Raw genomic sequence first — 23,996 nt, forward strand, 5'->3', positions numbered from 1 at the left:
TTAGCCTAAAGTAATTATGGGATGGGTGACCTTCCGGGAAGTTTTCTCGGAAAGTGTGTGAGTGAGGACAAAGCACACTGGAAAGCCTGGTGTTGATGTGTGGGGGCAGTCAGCAGTCCCTGTAAGTTGCCGGGACGTTACAAATGGTATCAGAGCCTAACCTCTCCCAGTACGGTGTGGTTCGAGGATGAACCAGACGAAAGCTGGTGGGCATCTGACACCCGGGCACTGACGAGGGCGGGGAGTGATCGCCGGTGCAAGAAGCATGGTGCAGGGGGCACGGACAAGGAGCGACTCCTGGCAGGCTTCGAGTGGAAGGGGCACATGGACGAATCGAACATACATCGGAATGAAATGAATTGATTTGACTACTCATATCAACAAATGCATTTGCTTTTTGGTAGCCTAACTCATAAGAACTCCATGGTTAAGCGTGCTTAGCCTAAACTAATTATGGGATGGGTGACCTTCCGGAAAGTTTTCTTGGAAATTGTGTGAGTGAGGACAAAGCACTGGAAAGCCTGGTGTTGATGTGTGGGGGCAGTCAGCAGTCCCTGTAAGTTGCCGGGGCGTTACAGAAACCACCATAAACAATTTCAAATCCCAAACAAAAACACAACCATATCAAGAAACAAGATTTTTCAAACCAGAATTCGAACCTCAAACTTAATTTGAGAAACAAGATCGCAGCTCCTAAAAAGAATTCTCAAACCAAAAATCCCAATTTTAACATAAAAACTCTAAATTCCTAATTAGCGATTCAGGAAATCCTAAACCCCAAAATTTTCATTTCGTAACCATCAAGAATCACAATCGTGCCTTTGCTTTAGAAGTTGATTCGTCATCCTCAGCTTCAAAGCGACATTTGAAGATTTTGGGTACCCACATGGAGTTTCTGGAGTTTCTGGGAGTTTACTTTGAATTATTTAGAATTCAATCATCTTCGCCGCTGTTGTGGGTGGCCTCTAGAGGGTTACAGACAGAGTCTAATAAGAAGAAGGCCATGGTGGTTCTGGAGCATCGACGGAAGTGGTGGTGGCTGCGTAGGGATGGCGACGTCAGGCCGACTTCTCTCAGTGTGTTTCTTGAGGTGGAATGGTAGTGCGGCGACAACACGTTTTATGGTGCGGTAGCAGAAATTGAAGGAATGGTGATGAATTCGCCGAGGAACCACCGAGCTTTATTTTTCGATAGGAGGGTTCTTCCTCCGTTTGCCAATTTTTCGAAGGAATGGTGATGGATTTGCCACTTCCATCTTGCCTCTTCAAACACTGTGAAGAACCCACTGTTTGCCAATTTTAATCCATGAAGAACGAACCTAAATTCCTAATTCCTCACACCCTAAATCCATCATCAAATCCATTCAGAAAATTACATTGCAATCTTCAACAACAACGACGAACCCTATAATTTTCCTAAATTTATAAAATCTACAGCTTTTAAAAATGTTTCAAAAATAATTGTTAAAATGTTTATTTAAGAAGATGCCACGTAGAAGGTTTGACTAACAAAAACCACGTATAACCGTATTAGCAAACCACGACTGAAATAACATCCACTTCACTCTGACAGGTCATCAAAAATTTAACATCGTTAAATTTATTTAACAACGAGGAATTAATTGAGTCAATTATTTACTATAAATGATCAAATTGGTAAAAATAAAAAGAACGAGGATGAAACTGATATAAACTTATATAAATAGGGACCTTGAAAGAGGTTTAACCTAATCTAAAAGTCAGGTCCAAGGATCCAAAGCCTATAGTCTCCGGAACCTTCCTCCTGTTCCTGCTATATTGGATCATAGATAAAACAAAATTATATAAAGAAGTTCCCTTCATTTATTCTCATAAAATAAAAAATAAAATTAATTGTCTCATAAAAATCATCACAACTAGAAATTTATTATTATTATCATTTTATTATTTATTATTTTTATTGTTGAATCTGTAACTTTTTATATTTTTATAGTGTGATGTGAAGACATTTAAGTTATGTGAATATAAATAATATTATTCTCCTTAAAAAAATTATTTATTTTATATAACAATGTTAAAAAAATAAAAAAAAATTACACCGTTTTTGTTATAAATACTCCAGTTTAAGGATGCTGTTAAAATTTTGGAGTTTCATTTCTCCCTCATACTAAAAACATATTTCATAGTAATATTATTGAAAACCTAATTTTGTACTCGATCCTTTCTAAACTAAATTGTTCAGTTTACTTCTATTTATGTTTATTTTTCTATTGCTATTCCACTATTACATATTTAAAAAATTTTGGTTATAAGTTACAGATGGCACATAAGTTTTAGAGTCCTGTTATACAGAGATGTTAAATGAAACGATTAAACATAGGTCAAACATTGTTGCTAAATTAAATTTTTCTGAAAATTTTACCCTACAGTTCTAAATGGATAGTTTATTCACGTTCAAACTCTATTCTATATGGGTAGTTTTCTTAAAATTTGACTTCAAAAGTGATACTAAATGTTACAGGTTTATAAACAAAGTTTGCATAGTGTGAAATATTCTCTGGAGAGCGAAACGAATTATTTAAAGGCTCATTTATGAAAATGAAGAATTTTGATTCTAATTATCTGATATCTATACGTAACAGATAAATTATAGTACCTATTTTCTTATGTATAAAGAAATGAAATTATTGCACCATAGACAATGTGGAAAAACTACACATTCATAACAAGGAACCTAATCGATAAATAATTTCATTCGACAATAATGAAATAAAAGTAAAGAGTCAAAAACATAATATTCATGATTTAAAGTGAGTAAGGGTAATATCAAGAATTGTAATGATACTAGTCTCATTTGAGAAATCAAGGTTCAAGATGAAGAAAAGAACAAAAAGGAATCACAAGAAAAATAAATAAATTTATTGTGAATAAAATATGTCAATAACTATAAAAATATGTTACTAAATTTGATAGAAAATCTTGTCGATAACTAATGATAACCAAAATTTATTAATAATTATATTTTGATAATAATTTATTGTTAAATATTCATTGATAATTATTGATAAAATTTTAAATAGTGTGATTTATTTTTTTCTCTTGTTTTCGTTTTTCTTTCTTCATTAACATATTATTTTTTATGTCTGATTTAGATAACCCGTAAATACAAGAGACGTAAACGTCAGGTAAACGATTGGAATTGAAAGTTTAGAGTTACAAAATTAAAACGATGAGTTTAGAAAAAAAACATATGCAGTTCAGTTAGTAAAAAAAGATGATAAAAAAAATGCCATAATTTACAAAATAATTTATTTATGGAAATATTTGCCGATAATAAATATTATAAGTTATGAATAAATTTTATCGATGAATCCGTCCAATAAATATTTCAGATAGTAATAAAAGTTTCCATGATAAATCCATTACTTTTATTCATTAAGGGTAAGATGGACATTTTAGCACCCGTGGTTCAGGTTGAAATGCACAAAGATTTTGGCACCCGTGAATGGTATGCTAGTCTTCGGGCCTTATTATTGGGCTAACTTTGTTTAGGTATCTTCGTAGCGCTCAACGACTAGAGAGTGGAACAAAAGCTATTATTAATATAATTTATTATCGATTTTTTTTTTTTTTACATTTATTTGATATTATCTCTCTTTATTTTTATTTATTTATTTTAAAATTATAAAAATTCATTCTTTTAAGATTATTTTATTTTTATTAGATGTATGAAATAAATGTTAACGTGCGTTACACTGCCCTTCTCAAAAAAATTAATTTACAGGATCTAGTGAGTAGAACGATTCTCTGAAATCCCCCGTTAGAGAGCACAAAGATATCCCTCCAAGTATATTTTAACTTTTAAAATCGTTGTTAAGACTGACTGATGGTGGTAGAACTGTACTAGAAATATCTTTCGCAATCTTAAATGGGCCACGGAGGTATTCCCATTAAGGGTTATGGTTGAAGTCAGAAGTCTGGTTCTATTCTAGAGAATTTGTCCACACAATGAGATACATGTGTGATATATATGACCAAAAATACTCATCAAACCATTTCGTGTATCAAGTTGGAAGAAATTCATAGTTCATCACATGGAGCAAGTGGCACGCTGTTGATCAGTATGCACAAAAGTAATTTTTCGTTCATCTTGGTTAAGCACGTGCATCATCTTTTTAATCACATTCTTCAAACTCACAAAAACGTTTACCACATATATACGTGATGAAGTGTAAAGGGTAGCTCTATATGTTACTTCACGTTGCAGCACAAAGAAAAAGAACCCTAACCTAAAAGGCGGTTATGTTATCTATTAATTCAAAGTCAATGAAACACACAAATATACATATATGTTATGCATACTAAGAAGTGTGTTAATGGAGGTACACTAACAACTCACACTGATGCTAACATAATTGAGCAAGTGTGGACTTTAATCATTGTCAACACATCATTTTTTATTTTTCTGATATTGTGTCAGAGAGGTTTTCCGTCACAGGAATGTTGTAAGATACATAACTGATTTACATGTACAGAAGAAAATTCCTCCTTGCGTATCAGATAATTATTATTGCCAGGTCAACTGTTTAGCAAATTATTGGTTGACCACCACAAATTGTCACACGTAATACCGATTATTAATTGAAATTAGTATAAAGTCTAAAGGAAAAAACAAAGCTCGATCTTCAACATTTGACCACAATTTTATAAACTCCGTCCAAGAACTTGTTTATGACGTGATCGGCAAAAAGATAATGCAGCTAAACAAGTGGATGAAAATCGAAGTTTCTGCAGCCTAAAGCGTGCAAATGAAAAAGGAAATTTACAGCACTAAAGGCGTATAAATCTAAGCAACAACAATACATATATATGTATACAATATTATAGTAGAGCACGAGGTCGTTGCATTCGCCAAAAAAATCATCTTCTTTTCTTTTCTTTCCTATATAAACATGTAACTAAACAATAACACTTTCATAGCCAAATTCAAAACAAGAGTGCATTAACCAAATTATCAAGTCCCTCGTCTCTTCCAAAATGGGAAGTTATTTTAGATTTTCAAAAGCTTTTGTTGTGCTAGGGTTAGCCTTCACAGTGCTGTCACAGGCACAATCACAACCTTGGTCGTTACTCCAAGCACCAAATGACCTAACCCTGAAGCTTATTCGTGATCCTGTGATCCTTTCACTGGCCTCAACCGACTATGGCCACATAGTTCATGACAACCCTTTTGCGATATTTTCCCCATCGTCCATCAGTGACATCTCTCTGTTGATAAATTTCTCGAACTCTCTTGCCATCCCTTTCACCATAGCTCCCAGAGGGCAAGCACACTCGGTGAATGGACAAGCCATGGCAAATGATGGGGTTGTGGTAAACATGACCGAGTTGAATGGGTTCAGAAACGGGGCTGGGATTGTAGTAGTGTCTGATGGCAGAACAAATGCTCCATATGCTGATGTGGGTGGAGAACAAATTTGGATTGATGTATTGCATGCAACACTTGAGCATGGACTCACCCCACTCTCTTGGACTGATTATTTGTTCTTATCGGTTGGTGGAACTCTCTCCAATGCTGGGATCAGTGGCCAATCCTTCAGGTTTGGTCCTCAGATTTCCAATGTTCATGAATTGGATGTTGTTACAGGTATGGATTATTATATATATTCTCTTCCCCTGCTAATATCTATTCCAGATTAATTTGCATTAAAGTTCATCACCATTCACACAAAGATGAATTCAAGGTTTTATAATCTTAAATTGTTTAATATACTTCATTGACAAAATCGGTCTAATATATTACTATGCAGACATGTGATATATCTTTTTAAAGTTTTATATAAATTATTGTTATTTAATTTTTTGCTGTCTGATTTATATATGATTTTTTTTTATAATAATTATAACTCAATGGCAAGAGCGATGAAAAATCGTATTTTTGATTGTTAAATAAAATAATACTGTCAACGTACTACTAGACTCATCTTCTCTGTCCTTTTATTTCTGCATCATCAACTATAAAATTTGGGGAAGGATCAAACAAAACGTCAAGAATAATGAAAGGCATACGTACTAAATAGTTATTCTATATGAGTATCCGTTTTTTTTTTTTTTTTTTTTTTTTTAAATTTCTTGAGTACATCCATTAAACTAAGACCCCTTGAACATCTTGGGGTATATTATATATTAACAAAAAAGTCAGATGAATGGGTTTTATTAAATGAACTCAGAATTCAATGAAGCATGTTGATTAAGCTAACTTGATTGGTCACATCATATCCCTACAGAAGATTTTAATCTTGTCTCTTTATGATGTATGAATTGACCATGTCATTAAACAATTGACGCAGGTTTTGAGATTTAGTAGTTCTTTCGGAATTGGCTAGGTTCAAAATGTTTTGTTTGAAGCTTATATCTTTGATTTACAACTTAGATTATGTCCACCGTCAAAGTTAATTTAAATATGTATACTGATAATGAATTTTAAAAAACTGTCTATTTTTCTTGACAAGTTTTTTTTTTTGAAAAAAGGATTCTGGGGATTGATCTTCGGTTTATATTATAATAAAAAAAGAACAGAAAAACGTTCATGTGTTTTTTATTCTTCACCATTATTGTAATATAAAATTTTTCTGTGTGCTACTAAATCTGTATGTGATTGATTCGTTAACAGTCTTATGAAAATGAAACCAAGAAACAGACATTATAAAATTAATTAAAGGGAATGTAATTGTCACGTGAGTTCATCATATATTTAGCAAGATTCCATAGCAATCAATGATTACATCTGCGGAAGGAAACACTAGACTGTTTGTTTTCCTATTCGACCGGCTTGAATTGAATACGCTAACATTTTCAGTGGACCAACCTTTTAGTCTTAAATAAGTCCTCACCCAACAAATTGTCAGCACGCACACTTGTTTCTCTTTCTCAAATATTTCCCATCAAATTAGCAATTGCAGTTTATTATTCTCTGCATAATTTTGGGAAAATCTACTTTGACAAATACAAGTCAACTCTCTTCAAGAGTTTTAGGACTAAGGGAACTAGGAAAAGAACTTCTCCTGAATTTTCGACTTTTGCCATTTGGTACTCTGGCAAATTTACATAGATTCATCATTCAATTATTCTACTATTACATATTTAGTGAGTGAGGCAAGCAATTGAGCATGATTTTCAAGTTGTAAATAAATAATGGTAAATTAAAGTTTATGAGAGTTTGGTGATTTAGTTCATCTAAATTTTTTACCGAGTATACAAGGGATGCTGTTTTTATAAACATCAGTAACTAGACTTTTTTTGGAAGCAGAAAACACATTTATTGTAAGAAGAAACGTGATTTTACTCATTAGAAATAGAGTACACTGGTTTTCATATATCTCTAGAATTCATTGGGCACACTTGACACACATGTTTACACCTGGCTTCGACAGGGAAAGGAGACCTAGTGACATGTTCTTCGGACAACAATTCAGAGTTGTTTTACGCTGTTCTAGGAGGATTAGGTCAATTTGGAATTATAACTAGGGCAAGAATAGCTCTTGGACCCGCACCAACTAGGGCAAGTATCTCTTCTTTTTATATATTTGTTTATTTTATAAGTCAGATCTTGTTAGAAAAATGTTTACAATAATTACTTAATATTCTTCAATATCATGCTTAGTTAATGAAAAGTCAATTGCCTAATCTTTGCAGGTGAAGTGGCTCCGTTTGCTTTACAACGATTTCTCTGCATTTTCTGCAGACCAAGAACACTTAATCTCGTTCAATGGAAGAAACGACACCATTGCTGCTGATTATGTAGAAGGTTTCCTTCTGCTAAATCAGCCACCACTGGATCTTTCTTCTTTTCCAGCACCCGATCAACCTCGTGTAACTTCCCTAGTGACACAATACGGCATTATCTATATCATAGAGCTTGTTAAATATTACGACAACAGCACACAAGAACATGTTGACGAGGTAATAACGTATATAAGTTTAGGAACTAAACTTTTATGAAAGACTTAAGTTAGTTATTAACTTATTATGTTTTTATATGTTTGAATAGGATGTAAAAGTTTTGGTGGAGGGATTGAAGTTTGTTCCTACGTTTATGTTCGAAAAAGATGCATCATACGAAGAGTTCCTGAACAGAGTTCATGCCGACGAGCTTTTTCTAACATCACAAGGACTTTGGGATGTTCCTCATCCTTGGTTAAACCTCTTTGTTCCAGGATCTCGAATCTCAGATTTCGATGAAGGTGTGTTCAAGGGCATTATTCTGAAGCAAAATATCACTGCAGGAGTTGCGATAATCTACCCGATGAATCGATCCAAGTAAGTCATAAGAAATTAAGTTTGTTTGGTTTGGTATGCATATGGAATAATTACCAAATATAATTAATGTAAATGCATATAATTAATCCACAGGTGGAATGATCAGATGTCTGCAGTTACACCTAATGAAGATGTTTTCTATACTGTGTCACTTCTTCATTCAACTGGGTTTGATAAAGTGGAGGAATTTCAAGCTCAAAACCAACAAATATTGAAGTTCTGTAAGGATGCTGGTATTGAGATCAAGCAGTATCTTCCCCAAAACAAAACAAGGAATGAATGGATCAAACAGTTTGGCTCCAAATGGAAAACATTCGAAGAAAGAAAAAATCAATTTGATCCCAACAGAATATTGTCACCTGGACAGAGAATTTTCAATTCAATATAAACTAATCAACGATGCAATTTACCATCGATTCTAAGAAACTATTACTTTGTAACTTATATGCTATAATAATTTTATACTAGTTTTTGTATAATTAGAATTTTGAGTTGATATTATGTATATTCATTATTTTCATAACAAATAAAATAGTTGAGGCCTTAAAATAACTTTGTTTGATGGAAGAACACAAAAAAAGTTGTTTTTTTTTTTAAAAAAAAAATTTGAGGACATAGTACATATAATGAATTCTTATTTCATTTTTCTTGTTATTTAGTAACACGATTTTAGAAGAATTGTGGTGCTCATACTTCATTTATATCTTTATAATTTTATCACATTATTTACTTTATAATTGATCTAAGAGAATTTTTTAATTAAAAGGTGACACTTTATCTAACTGTGTACAAATTTTTACAGTTATAAAAGTGAGATCCAGAATAAATAAAATTATTACTAAACTATATAAAAAATGACTTACTATTGATAATGGAATGAATCAATATTCACTTCCTACATCCATCTTAATCATTATCAATGAAAAAAAAATCTTTTTGTATTGTATTTGAGTTAAGTGTGAGATATATAATATCAATTTTAGAAACCAATTGATGTAATATGTTGGCCGTGTACATTCTTTAGCAACTGACGTAAAAATTGCTTCAATTTATGTATCAATTGCATCTATATTAATTGTATAATAATATAAAAATTCTAACATATATAAAATGTGTTTTTTTTTTCTGTAATTAAAGCACAAGAACTATTTTCTTTAAGAAATATATATAGCATGAAAAAATCATTGTCTTAAAAAAGTGCATAACTTATTCGAAACACATTTTCATTAAATAATTAACTAGGAATGTGAAGAACATTATAGCTGTCTTGAAGGTTTGAGTTATTTGTAAAACCAAACATGTTCTTACTTACTAACAAATTTCCTATTAAATAATTAACTAGTAATTATGGTGGAGGTTCTTAATTACTAAATCTATTTTTTTTACAGGAGTGAGAATAAATTTGAAGGTAATGTTCATAATTATTTAAAGAAAAAAAATAATTTTTTCATACATAAGTTATTTTATTATTTTCTATATTCCTTTGAATTTTTATTTATAACTAATACATAATAATAAATTTTATCATCTAAAATAAGTTATTTTATTTTTTTCTTCTCCATAAATGCCTACGAAGATCTTTACTTTTTAACTTCTTGTAATTCTTTGGAAAGCTTTTATTTTATTGGATTAGTAACACAAAATAAAAAGTAAGAATATTAGTATGTGGGTATATTGATGCAATCTGAAACAAACTCCAACAAAACCTTCCCATATTAAACAGATTAGTTAATTCTATGCCATTAAACAGACTCCAATAGTAAAAGCCTTTATCATTAAACCAAACACTAGCTAACCTAGACAGTCATAATAACAGACAGCATAAACTTTTTTGAATATTTAACTATACAACTATATATATATACTTGATTTTTAATAGATAAAGCAATTGGTGACTTTAAGAATGAAGTATAATGAATTTTTTATTGCCTTCTGATCACGGTTGCCCTAATGAGATAGCTGCGATAAAGTTTACACACAGCAATCCTTTTTTGTTTCACTTTAAATTAAAAAGAAAAAGAGAAAGTGAGGAGAAAATTAAAAAAAAGAGATATGATGAGGACATATTTTAGGATTAGAAAGAGTGGAAAAAGGAAAGGAAAGTGAGTAATTATGATGATGATGCTCTTTTCTATCCATTGTCAACATAGTATGATTCACAGCGTGTGAATCATGGGATTCTGTCATGGATTTTCCACAACAATTAGACATGAATCTGTTAAAGCAAATCTAGTTTATTTACAATGGAGGCACCAAAAAAGTCAAAAAAAGAGGAGAAGGAATTGCTGGGACATCTCATAACTTTTCTTGTCTCCAGTTTGCCTGCAAGCTGGAATTAAGTGTTGCAACATAATTATGCACCCTACCAATAAATTATTACTTACTTCTAAACCATTATTTCTAATCAAACCTTTTGTCTCTCAACTGTTCAAACAAAATTTTAGTTTTCATATATTAAAGAACATGAAGACATCATAAGTAAGTATTGGATCTTGTCTTGTTTAAAATGTGAATAGAAAGATTAGACAGGTTTTATTAAGAAACCTTTTTATAGTTAATTAAAATTATAAGAACGACAACTAGATCATCAATTTATGCTTTAATTTAAATGATATTTTGATTAGTAGATGAAGTCATTGCTTTATACTTTTGTGACAACAAAAGCCCTCGTGGGTCTATCTGAATCAAAAAGTCAAAAATTATTCCTATGCGAGAACGACAAAATATAAGCCAACCCTCAAAGTTTTAAGTTGATGTGACTCAAGGGAAAAATGGTTTATGTGATATTCTTTCTGCTATCAACCATTCCAACTCACTTTCTCAAAAAGAAGCTACTTAATTAGTGGCTTATTATAAAGTCACCACTACTAATTTAGTCCAATTAACATTATTCTATTTTAAGAATCAAGTTTATCACATATTTAAAATGGGTTCTAACAAATATCCAAAACCCTGTATTCCTCTTATGTTATCTAACAAAATTGAATAAAAAATAACAAAAAGCGTATCTAACACTCACTTATACATTACCAACCACCTTTTAATAAAGTTTTCATTATTCTTCTTTAAGTATGTCGAATTGTCATAACGTCTTGTTCTCCCCATTGCTTCCACCTTATTTTGGGGTATACAGTTTCATTTTTCTATATAATAATATTATTTGCTTGTTGCTTGTTTTTTGTTTGTTTGATTTTTTGTGATAATTTGATTTAAGATGGCATCATATGTGGATATATAATCTGTGTTTTCCGGATTATAATCATACCTTAGAGCGGTATAGAGACATACTAGTAGCAATCAGGCATTCCTGTTCGAGAAGTTTTCCTTTTTTTGAATAAAATTTTATTGACAGATAAAAAAAATTGAAGTATATATATATATATATATATATATATATATATATATATATATATATATATATATAATTATATAAAGAAATGAATGCAGAATCGTTACACATTTAATGGAGGACCAGAACTCCTTAGAACATCTTCAACACATTTTCTCCACACTACTAGGTTTAGTGACTGACAGACAACGTGAGACACAACTTGTGCTTCTTGTACATAAGACTGTGCCAACCTATAATCTATCTAAAGTACATAGGATAACTTAGATGTCAAAGTAATGCTGAATTTAATACCCCACCTTAATTTCTCTAGAAAAGACATACAAAATTCATTTTGGTTTCGATCATCATAGTATGTACACCAGTCCCTACCCATCTCATTGAGTAATAGTCCTCCATGAACACTTAGGTTTTTTTGTTTTCATTGGGGGAATATTTAAAACGCTGGTTGTAATTGTTTGTGGAAGATTTTTTGACCGGGTGATAGAATCATTCTTGGATCAAACTGGTGTTTTCTTTCTAAGAATTTCATCCATTTGGCACCGAAATGGTTTGTCCAATCTTCCTGTGTGCTGTGATTAGGAAGATATTGCTTAACCTTAATGCCAGCATCCCTACAGAACTCCAAAATTTCTCTGTTTTGAGCATCATATGCCTTCCAAGAATCAAACCCACTTGAGTGCAAAAATCCAACTGTGTAGAACACATCCTCGTCTGGTATAGATGCTGACATCCTATCGTCCCATCTGGAATTAAATTTTATGGTATTATTAGTGACTGTTCTCTTCTGAATTTCATTGCAAATAAATAAATAAATAAATAAATGATGGGATCGAATTAAAAAAAAAATTGCATCATTCAAGGCTTACTTGTTTCTATTCATAGGGTAAACCAGGACTGGTCCAGAGGAGATGTTTCTTTTAAGAATTATATCTCTGAATACTCCTGAATTAAAATCCAAGATCTGAGATTTTGGTATAAACAAATTAAGCCACGGGTGAGGAACCTCCCACAGTCCTTGTGACTGAAGCTTCAACTCTCCACTTCGAACTCTATTCAAGAACTCAACGTATGAGACATTTTTCTCATAATAAAATCCGGGGATATAGGCCAGCCCTTGGAGCAGAACTTGAATTTCCTAGAGACAAAGAAAAGAAAAATGTTACTACCATTTATTAAATAATTAAAATTTATGTTATATATAAAGATTTACCACCTTGGTTATGAAGGTGTAATCCAAGAATCACAACATATATACCTAGGCATTTGCTTTTGACTAGTTGTGGACAGTGTTCTTTTTTTTGAAAAGAAATGTGATCTAACTAGAATATGATATGACCAGAGAGGATACCTTGTCCAGATTTTTCTCGGTTTGGTCGTCATAATATTTAGCCACTTCAAGACAGTAGAGGATGCTGTGTTCAGTTATTAATGAAGCTATTCTGGGATGGTCAGATAGAGGGAAGAAAGAGGATCTCCAATTATTTATGGGGCCTTGGTTCATTAGCAGCATCCCTTCCAGAAAATCCAATGCATTCTTTTGTTTCTTTCCATTGATTGAGATTAATCGTTCCTGGTCTTCGGTAAAAGCAGAAAAGTCACTATAAAGTAGTCTGACCCACTTAACCTGCATGCCAACAAAAATTCACCATTAACACTGTCTTATACCAGTAAACTTACACTAACCCAATAGAATATAATAAAATGAAATACACGAGAGAGAGACACGTATTTATTGATGTATGTATGTATGAATGGATGTGCACGAGCTCACACCACTAGTCCAATCAAAAATTGGAAAGATACATGTGGTGCCTATAAAACATCCGCATTCTTCATGTGTTAATGTATCTTGAAGGTCTTTTCAGAAAGAGCACTTGTTGTTTGGTTTGATAAAGTAGATAAATGGAAAGAATGTGATCATAATAATACTTGAGTTTTTCTAATTCTATCGGTTCAGAGCTTAAGATCTAAGACTGTTTTTTCAAACTCGTATTATGTATGCTTTCAATTTCAAATCCACATTAAGTGGTTCAAACTCTTACGTACGAATAACTCGTGTGTTGTTTTCATTTGTGTATATTTTTATCATGGATGACTAATACAACAACATAAGATGAAATGCACAGTACGTACGTGGGTGCCAACTGCCACTAGGTAGATATGTATATATACAAAATGACTATTCACCCTTAAAAATGACAATTCGATTTGGCGTCACTATGAATTGGTGGTGGAAAAGGCTACAAGACAAAATTCCAGTCAATTCTTATGGACGTACCCTTTTGGGTGCTGCCTCAAGAGCAATTCTCGCCCTTGCTATCACTCCAAATTGTCCCAAGCCTCCAAGAACTGCGTTGAATAACTCCAAGTTCTTCTGGGTAGAGCAGGTTACGAACTCTCCTTTTCCTGTAACCAAGTAGACGAAAAAAATTTATTTAATTAAATGCATGCATGCATCAATTGTGAGAGTAACATTTTCCATAGGTTGGTCATTAATTAAGTCTTTTCATATGAATGAATTGACCAATAAACGATTTGACCAACATTAAGTTAATACAAAACTATGACCGTGGACCTGGTTACTAATTAACCCATCGCTCACCCATATTGTAGACAAAGACCATTCCTGTTCTAGAGTTCACCAACCACTTTAACAGGTTTTATAAGACTACGTGTTCAACAAAATCATATCTTATACATTTAGCAGAACATCTACGACGACACACCATGTCATATCATAAGAGACAAAATTGAAACAGTTCAAGAAGACTTCACCTTTCTCATTTTTTCAAACTTTCGACATGAACACGTTCTCTCGAGAAAACCAGGCAATACATTTGAAAAACTTAAATACAATGACAGGTACGGTTGCCATTGTCTCTGATTTTGGTCACTAAAATTCCAACAATAATTACCGAGACAAGATGTAGGAGAAATTGCGGAGAAACTGCATACCTGTGATAACATCCATTTCATGAACGTTGCTGATTTGAGGTCCATAGCGGAAACTCTGGCCACTGATTCCAGCGTTGGAAAGTGTTCCTCCCACGGTCAAGTACAAGTAATCAGTCCAAGAAACGGGTGCAAGTCCATGTTCTAGTGAAGCATGTAGCACATCAATCCAGAGTTGTTCCCCTCCAACATCAGCATAGTGACCTATCAAAGGGTCTTTAGAGACAGTGATCGAAACCCCATTTCTTTGTTTTCTCAGTGTGGCCATGTCAACCACTACCCCATCACGAGCCATGGCTTGTCCTTGGGTGGAGTGGCCTTGGCCCCTCGCTGCTATGTGAAAGGGGACAAAGCTGTTGTAGGAGGTTTTTATCAAGGTGGCTATGTCATCTATGGAAGATGGATGAAAGACAGCTGCCGGGAGCTCATGCACGATATGGCCGTAGTCCGTAGAAGCCATCTGAATGGTTTCGGGGTCATCACGAAGCTTATGGAATATATTTTCAATGTCAAGATCTGGAAGAATCAGAGCTTTCCGTTGCTCGGTTTTGCCCACTGTGTATATCAAACGGGTTATGGTTACTAGAAGTAGTATGAAGCAGGTTGAAGAAGGGTAATTCAGAGCCATTTTTAGAGAGAGAGAGAGAGAGAGTACTAGTTGTGTAGAAGAAGAAGAAGATGATTAGAAGAAAAGTTTGGTGTGGTGGTGTGGTGTGGTAGTGGGTGAAGGGAGGTGCTATAAATAGAATGAGGGAGCTTGCATGCGAAAAAGAGGGTTTGGGAATAGAAAAATGGTTTTACACACTTATTGGGGCTGTATTCATATATGAGGATGGATCGTGGAAAATAGAAATAAGAAAGAAAGTGAGAAAAAGTGTAGACGTAAGAGGTGATGTGATTTAGAAGAAAGAAAAAAAAAGTTTAAAAATAGCGTAGGTAATTACAAATAGAGCGTGAAGGTAAATTATAGAAATTATATTGCGCAGAGAATGGGGTGGCTAAGTGTCAAATTCAAAGGTATATATGATGGAAATGGAAGCGGATAATAATTAATTAATTAAGATTTGAGTACGTGTTTGTTGTGAGATTGTGAACGAATGATGATGTATGAGGAAGATTCCCAGCAATGGAAGATTTGAACCCACAGATTTGTAGAATATATATATATATTTTTATTAGCACTTGGTATTTTAAGGATGAAAGTGAGTGAAAAATAGGTAATTATGAAAAGGATCTCTTAAGATATGTTTTGGGTATTTTGCATCCAACTTTTGTGGGTCGTGGAAGGGTAATAAGAATGGAAACGGAGGGAGACATCACACCGGATTTTCTTCAGGCCAAGATTTTGTCTGTGACCATCCAAACCAACATGTAATCAATGAAAAGTCAAGCAGGGAACTGAACCTATAATTATACCCACCAATCTTTCTCTCTCACTACACTTATAATTCACTTAACACCTTTCCATCATATTCTTTTCCCTCACACCCTCATTAAAATAACTTTCTCCTATTATTACATTGCTAATTACAACATTAATGTTTATTATCATTAATAATTACTTCTCCCCCGCTCTAAATATACCTAATTCGCCGCTTCTGATCTTCTCCTGTCTTTTACATTATATAAAAAATTCCAAGAAAATAACGGCATGCCATGCACATGCATGATGGCTACTAATTTAATTTCGCTTCTCCCTTATAATTTCTTATGTATGATAACAAAAGGGGACAAAAGTAAATACTGTTGAGAGAATGTCAGGATACTATGAACCATATATAAAGAATATATTATGTATGCATCAAATTGGTCTTTGTTGAGTAGCAGCTGAATTATTAATTAAACAAATTCGACAAAGAAAAGTAAGAGATCTGAGTTCCTAAACAAGGAATTGTATAAGGAAATTTGACTAACAACTAAAGGGCGTTCAATGAACAATCTTTGACTTGTAGATCACGCAGGTAAGAGGAGCTATCAGCTGATAACAAGACCTTCCACCATGCAAGTCTCTCTGTGTAACCATATTCTACTAATGCTTCCAATTCAAGATTGTAATCTTTGACGATGAATGCTACATGCATACTCACATTCTTGAATTGATCAAACAGTAGCAGTTCTTGTTAGGTTCTACCTAATGAAAGAAAAAGAGTGAAAAGAGTGAAAAGAAAGAGTTGGTCTTGGTAAAATTGATATATTGAAGTTAACGAGAAATGAAATAAATATTGTAGTACGATGAGTGATGAGAATGTGCAATGAAGCAAAGGTTTCCGTTTGTGATAGATCCTTGTAAATGAGAGATGTAAAGGCATATGACAGAGATACACATATCTTGACCAATTATACATAGACAAATATGAAAAGGGGAGAGGGGGCTGTCCCTTGTCGTTTAGTTTGAAAGTGGTTTTAAAATTTATACGAGCTGTTGTTTTGCAGGTTCAGTACAAACAAAGACACAAGTTTTGGCATGCCAGTTAATGCTAATAGAAGGAATGAAACAAAGTAAGACAATGCCGTGTACTGCAATGGGAAGTAGAGGGGGGACTGTTTCTTAGATATTCAAGATCTTTTTGGAGATCTATCACGTGGTCCCAAAAACAAACCCAACGAGAAAACAATAACATTTCAAACAAAAATATTCATTTCACATTTCCAACCATATCATCTCATAGATTCTCAATCCTGCTTCAAACCAACCTTATCATCAAAACCGTATCTTCTTCCAGATCATCACTGAACCTCTTAATCACTCACTTTTTTTAAGGTAAAAAACATATCAAAACAAATCATACTACACTGTCAACTTTCTTCATATAAATAAATCAAACTTGTTTTGCAGGAAACTTCCTCTCATATTGGATTTCCTTCTTTTCAAAAACCTCTTCAAATTTTAGTTTTATATTCATTCTAGTTCAACCAAATTATCTCATTCGAATATTATTATTATTATATAAGAGGAACTTTACATTAAATTCATCATAGAAAATATAATATATATGTATACTAGTGGGAGGGAGGGACCTACTGTTCTCATTTCCTGCACATGTTACTTTCAATTTTGATTTTGGATAGATTATGAAAATAGAAAAACAAAAAGCTCGAAGTAGTAGTAGTGTACGTACTACATGGTGCAATTTTGTATCAGTATATATATATATATATCTCATCTTGACTCACTCCATAACTCATTATAAAGTTGTTGATAAAAAAAGAAGAAGAAGCTCTCCATAGATATACAAGTCAATACTTATATTCCAAGTCGCCACAATACCTATTTTTATTGTAATAGATTTCACTTTCATGTCAAGAATATTAAAGAGTTAGTGCGATCGATGTATTCACTAAAAAGTTATAAATTTGATAGTACTTTTAGGGTTAGAGCCATTCTTTTATATGATAACGTAGTTTTCCTTAACAGGTGTTTAGAAGTTTATCGTTAATATTCATTTTCGTTTTATCTTTAGTTCTTTTTATTTTAGTTTTAAATTTAATAAACACTGAGAAAAAAAACTTGATGATTTCAAACAATTTCTTATATATATATATATATATATATATATATATATATATATATATATATATATATATATATATATATATATATATATATATATATATATAATAATTTATTTTTATAATGACTATTTGAAAGTTATATCTGGTAAATTTTGTTTATCTATAAATTTTTAGTTTCGTATATAGGTTTGAATACTTCATGTCCTTCTTACATATTAATTCTGTTTTTTTAGTGATAAAAAAAGAGTAATTAAACTTTGGTTATCTATATTAACAATACATAAAAATTAAATCCTAAACTAGTTTGGTTTGTCCATGTATTTTGGTTGATATTTAAATTTTGGTTATTCAAAATTTCTAAACGTATGATAATGAAACTGCGAAAAGGCTTTAGTTAATTGATACATGTATTTTGGTTTGTCCATGTATATCCATTAAGTAAACCTGTCATCAAGCACTATATAATATATATGGAGGTTAGAAGAAGCATCTCATAAAGACATATTTATATACCTGTAAATATAACCACAGAAGTTTCAATAATATTAAAAATCGTCATTTACTTTATATTAAAATCTTGATTTTAAAAATATATGGTTTATATTGATAAAGTACGAAATTATTCTTTTTTTTTTCTTTTTTTACGATCAACGTTTTTTTTTTGTTACGCTTAAGCAATTAATTTTTTAAGAACAAGATTAATTGTTAAAGTATAAATTTTGATAGAGAAACGCAATACTCATAAATTTAAGAATTAAATGAAAAATTATTGCAAATTTCAATAAGTGTCTGCCTCGCCTCATCATGTGTGTGGTTGAAAATAAATAATTTCATATTTAGTAGTATATTTTCATATGGGAAAGTTATGTTTTTCTTCCATGTTTTAAGCAATTTTATTGTCATGAAAAGAAAAACGAGTATATTTTATTTATTTTTTATTTACGATAATTGAAAATGGATTTTATAATTCGGTGTAATTTTAAAAAATAATTTAGAATTTTCTATACAGCGGTTAATTTGGTTGTCAGTTAAACTACATTTGATTAAATTTAAATTATTTCAACTACTATAAATGACAATTTTATTTTAAAACACATTTTCTAATATCAGAAATTGTAATTCAATTCAGTTCAGAAGCAGTTCCTCTTTCAGAAACTGAATTGAAATAAGAATTGGGTGTAATTTTTAAAAATAATTTAGAATTTTCTATACAGTGATTAATTTGGTTGAATCTTGTTTTTTTTTTTTTTTACTATTAATGTGGTTCGAAGTAATTGTTCTTGAGTCTTGACAGTGAGATATTATCTGAAAAAGAATGTTTGAAGAGATGGAATTTGCTTAAGATTGATTCATGCACATATGCATGTAAATTAATGCACCTAATATAATGATTAGAGCTGAATTTAACTGTTAATGAGTCTTGGACAATATGATTATCACTGACCAGTTCGGTGTCTCTTTAAGCAAACATTCACTTTTAAACTCACAATCTTCTTGCTTCCAACGCACTCTTTGGGATCGGATATTAATAATATACAATTAGGTCATATTCTTCTATGCCTAAAAGGGCCCTGCCATTGAATTTCTTACCCAGCCACTTCATACTCAACTAGTTAACTCATGCATGCATATCCATATAACAATGTCTTTGTATGTAATGTGAATGCAACATCTAAATGTGTAATTTAGTAGGAACGATTAGCTTCATAAGATGAAATGTGTAATTTAGTAAGAGTGATGTTATTTAATTAAATATAGATTCATTTTCAACTTAATATCTTCAAGAAATGATTTTATGAGTTTCTTTTTATATATTATTTAATTTTCTTTTTATTTTTACTTTATGAAACTTAAATTTATTCATAGTTAAATTCATAAGAAGATATAATAAGAATTATGTTACAGTTTCACCCAAGACAAAAATTTTCAAACCATAAACTTATTAGGAAAGATTTGCGATAATGAAACATTAAATATGTAAAATCACTTATTCTTTATCTTATACCTATATTTATACAAGTATAAAAAACACAATTTTTGTACGAACATGTTTTTTTTTAAAAAAAAGGAGACATTGATTAAAATTCATAACTAAGTTCCCCCAATAAATAACTACGGTCACAAATGAATATAGAAAGATTACAAAAAAACTTCAACGATAAAGCGAAGACAACAAAGATGCAAAAATAAATATCCAAACCTCCACTATTTCATCATCGGAGATCAAACCCTAATTCACATAAGAGTTTTCATTGTTTTCACCCAATAAGAAATGAGGAGCGAACTATGATTCTAATATATAAAAAAAAAAATTATGACATACAATAAGGCATCCAATGTAAATTGCTTTCACTTATCTACAAAAATATTACTGTAATTTTTATGGGAGTTTTCTTCTTGTCATGCTTAAATTAGGTAATGTAAATATTTATTTTTCTGTTAATGAATATGAGTGGATAATTAAGAAGAAGAATAATAGATGTACGGTTATAAATTTTTTAGTTAGAATGAAATATTGTATATGGTGACATGTTTTTGTTTTATATTTCTTAATATACATATATTTTCAATATGAACTTAGACAACCCAATTACTTCTTTCAATATATTTATATATATTGTTAATTATATATAATTTGTATCTAGTTATACGTCATATTGCACGACTCAAATAATTTTGATCAGGTCACCTTATTTCAAATTTCTCGTCGTTGTTAATTCATTTGTTTGTTCCATTTGTTAGTATTGCTACTAAATTTAAATTTAGGCACTCTTTAATTCAAGTAATCTATTTTTCAGAGAAACCTAATTTTCCAATAATGTAAGAAAAATATTTCAATTCACGGGATTATGTCTTTTGATGATCAACTTTAAGAACCAAACCTCTTTTACTCTCTCTCTCTCTTCACCTAATCTAGTTCATAAGGAACAAAAATTACAGTCTGTAACAAATATCTTCTCTCAATAATGTAATTCTGTCTTGAAAAATGAGCTTAAAATACGACAATGTTTCCTCCAACTAATGTCTCACTTTTGAAATTAAGATTTGGAGAATAAAATTATGGTCAAGCACCAAGTTCATTATAAAAAAACATGCATCACAGTAAAGCATAGCTGTCGGCAATTACTAGTTGTTTAGCAAGTTGTTTTTAAGTAATCCATACACACCTGAATAGGCTACTTCTTAGAAATTTTCTATTGAGATGTACATAGATTTTAGGTGATTGTACAAAATAAAAATTAATTTTATAAATATCTAAATATTTATTGGTTTTAATTTTCAAAGTGCACTTCACACTTTCATTTATTCTACTACAATAAGATATACTTATATTATTAATTTATCACAATACATTTTCACATAATCTATTATTGGATTATATTTTTTTCATTTGAGTCGGACATCAAGACAAATAAAAAAATGAAATATGATTTAATTATATAATTTTTTTTACCTTATATTCGACACAAAACTTTAAGGCTTTTTTTTTGGATGATTCTATTAATGCTTATATATGTGAGAATGATGAGCAAATATATAGCTTCTTTGGTTATGGTGATTTGCAACTATTTGAAGTAGCGAATTTATTAGAATATGATTTTATCTATTTATGTATCATATAAGAGATATGTAGAGATATACTTTCGAAGATTTAGTGAAAGACCAAAATACTCTTGCCTAACATGAGATTTGGAAAAATGTACTTTACATATACAAATATTTTTGGAGAACGAAAATCAATTATGTTGATATGAAATCAATTTTGAGTAATTAAAAAAAAAACTAAAATCGATTCTTCAATATTAGAATCAGTTATCCATTTATATAAATTAATAAGATGGTAAGTTGAAAACAACTTTAGGTTTTTTAATCAATGAATCAATTTGTTTTAAAAATTATTAATTTGGATTTTGTTTTAAAAGAATTATCTGTAAGTTCAAGTGGTGTTATTCAAGTACAATTTTATTTTGAAAAAAGCATCATGTTAGTGTACGACTTTACATGATGAAAATTAAGTTATCAAAACATATAATTACTTTTATATAAATTAAAATTTTGAATTGAAGTTGTAGATAACATAATTGATTTTTAACTGAAATTATTATTTATTTATATAACGATTTCAGTATACTTAATTTTGAATCGAAATTGTTATTTTTTTTTCTTTTAAAAAAAGCTAAATAAATAATTTTGAAAATAAATGGACTCTGTTAGATTAAAAAAACCAAACAACTGTCGCTTCTTTCATATCAAGATTAAAATACTCAAACTCAAATTTTAAAAATGTATTGTGATATTCTATCAAAACAATTGCTTTTGGTTGGACCTAACAAAAAAATATACTGTTAAACTAATCGCAGAAGTTTAATAACATTATCTTATGTTGAAGATGTTTTATCCTTAACGTGAAGATGTGTTACAAGTCTTAGGTCTGGCAGTAAAATCACAAAAATAAAATATATATAAATTGTGGAAAGTTACTTAAATTGAAATTCAAGGAATGTTAATGTGTTGATTTGACATTCTTCGTATTAGCTATTTAAACTGGTTTGGTAAATTCATTTTTAATCTAATAATTTTTTAATATTATTATTAGACTAACTAATTTTATATTTTTGTAAAAATTGTTTTTAAAAGTTTTAATTTTAAGAATAGATTATATTACTTAACAATTTTGAAAAAAAAATTGATTAATTTAATAATAATTTGAATGGGAGGTGTAAATTTAGTAGAGAGAAGCATGAGATTGTAAAATATTAGATAGGATGAATGTAATAAAATAATTGAATTGAATGTATTTATAGATATATTGAGTTAAGTTTAAAAATGTGGTTGAAAGAGTAGTTAAAATTATGGAGAAAGATAAAAAAGGAAAGTAATGAGTGAGTTCCCTTTGGAATTTTGCGGCAGAAAACGTACAAGTTCCGTCAGAAAACTTTGGTATATCACTTTATTGAAAGTCCAAAAGCTCTCTCCAGGATGCTTACGTTACGGTAAAATGTCTACATAATGCATTATTCTATCATGAAAAACATCAAATCAGTGTCGAATTTAAACTAAAATTCTAACATTTAAGGTAGATTTTATAATTGAGTAAAATAGTTAAAGAAAAATATATTAATAGAATAAGTAGAAAGTATTAAAGTTAATAAAGGGTATATATGTGGGTATCTGTTTCCCAGTGGGTGACGAGTGAAATTTCCTAGTAACAGATCCTCTGCCATTGCCAACTCACATCGTTAAAACAAACTTCATTAACACTTCACTAATAATATTTCTATTTTTTGGTTAAAAAAGAAAGATTTGTTGTTATTGAATCATGAACTATAAAGGTTTGTTTGTATACATTGGTTCACGTAGAAACGTTTAGTTTTATGTTGTAATTAGCATCTGTGATAAGCATGATGAGTTTTTGGCCCCTAAAATTACTGATAGATGAACCTCTGATGAACGGAGCCTAAGAGCTTGCCACCTTCCATCTTTTTCAACCAAAGATCTAAAACTGTAGAAATACAGCAAAATAGTTTCAACAGAAAAAGTGGCACCACAATCACTTAAACATGCGTCTGAACAAAAGCAAAGTGGTTGTCATATTGCGTTCACTTGTACTTTTTTTGTTCATCTTTTAAAGTTGGATGGAGAGTTAAAATTGAACGTATGACATGAAATGTCCGAGTGTAGTAATTATTTTGTCGAGAGGGAATACAGTCTATTAGGTTTATGTGTAAAGAAAGTGGCATGAGAATATTTGTGGTAATGATCTCAAAAGATTCTAAAGACGATCTCGCATGCACGAGTGGAGAAACATACAAAAATGATGCTATCATAATTAAGTAAGAGCTCAAACAAAAACACCAACATGGTTAGGGCAATTTTCCTTC

At 31.0% G+C, this 23,996-nt stretch overlaps 2 protein-coding genes across 2 annotated transcripts; one reads left to right on the forward strand and one right to left on the reverse strand.

Annotated features, from left to right (window-relative positions):
• Positions 1 to 4,944: 4,944 nt before the first annotated feature.
• LOC106766499 (cytokinin dehydrogenase 3-like) lies at positions 4,945 to 8,833 on the forward strand. The gene is made up of 5 exons (XM_014651222.2): positions 4,945 to 5,625; positions 7,412 to 7,539; positions 7,674 to 7,940; positions 8,029 to 8,297; positions 8,391 to 8,833. The coding sequence occupies exons 1-5, from the start codon at positions 5,016 to 5,018 to the stop codon at positions 8,683 to 8,685; spliced, it is 1,569 nt and encodes a 522-aa protein (XP_014506708.1). The 5' UTR covers positions 4,945 to 5,015; the 3' UTR covers positions 8,686 to 8,833.
• A 2,914-nt stretch (positions 8,834 to 11,747) lies between these two features.
• Positions 11,748 to 15,638, reverse strand: LOC106767266 (cytokinin dehydrogenase 3). The gene is made up of 5 exons (XM_014652116.2): positions 14,605 to 15,638; positions 13,928 to 14,055; positions 12,998 to 13,273; positions 12,516 to 12,784; positions 11,748 to 12,392 (listed from the first exon to the last, which is right to left on the reverse strand). The coding sequence occupies exons 1-5, from the start codon at positions 15,227 to 15,229 to the stop codon at positions 12,083 to 12,085; spliced, it is 1,608 nt and encodes a 535-aa protein (XP_014507602.1). The 5' UTR covers positions 15,230 to 15,638; the 3' UTR covers positions 11,748 to 12,082.
• Positions 15,639 to 23,996: the final 8,358 nt, after the last annotated feature.

This window comes from Vigna radiata, chromosome 7 (genome assembly GCF_000741045.1).
Source record: "Vigna radiata var. radiata cultivar VC1973A chromosome 7, Vradiata_ver6, whole genome shotgun sequence".
Classification (NCBI taxonomy): domain Eukaryota; kingdom Viridiplantae; phylum Streptophyta; class Magnoliopsida; order Fabales; family Fabaceae; genus Vigna; species Vigna radiata.

Bases quoted from the DNA above. Each gene is read 5' to 3' on its own strand.
- LOC106766499 (XM_014651222.2), top strand. From the start codon at position 5,016: ATGGGAAGTTATTTTAGATTTTCAAAAGCTTTTGTTGTGCTAGGGTTA. The intron at 7,540-7,673 runs GCAAGTATCTCT...TAATCTTTGCAG, and splicing joins TTGGACCCGCACCAACTAGG to GTGAAGTGGCTCCGTTTGCT. The intron at 8,298-8,390 runs GTAAGTCATAAG...ATTAATCCACAG, and splicing joins TACCCGATGAATCGATCCAA to GTGGAATGATCAGATGTCTG.
- LOC106767266 (XM_014652116.2), bottom strand. From the start codon at position 15,229: ATGGCTCTGAATTACCCTTCTTCAACCTGCTTCATACTACTTCTAGTA. The intron at 14,056-14,604 runs GTATGCAGTTTC...ACTTGGTTACAG, and splicing joins TGAAATGGATGTTATCACAG to GAAAAGGAGAGTTCGTAACC. The intron at 12,393-12,515 runs GTAAGCCTTGAA...ATTTAATTCCAG, and splicing joins TACCCTATGAATAGAAACAA to ATGGGACGATAGGATGTCAG.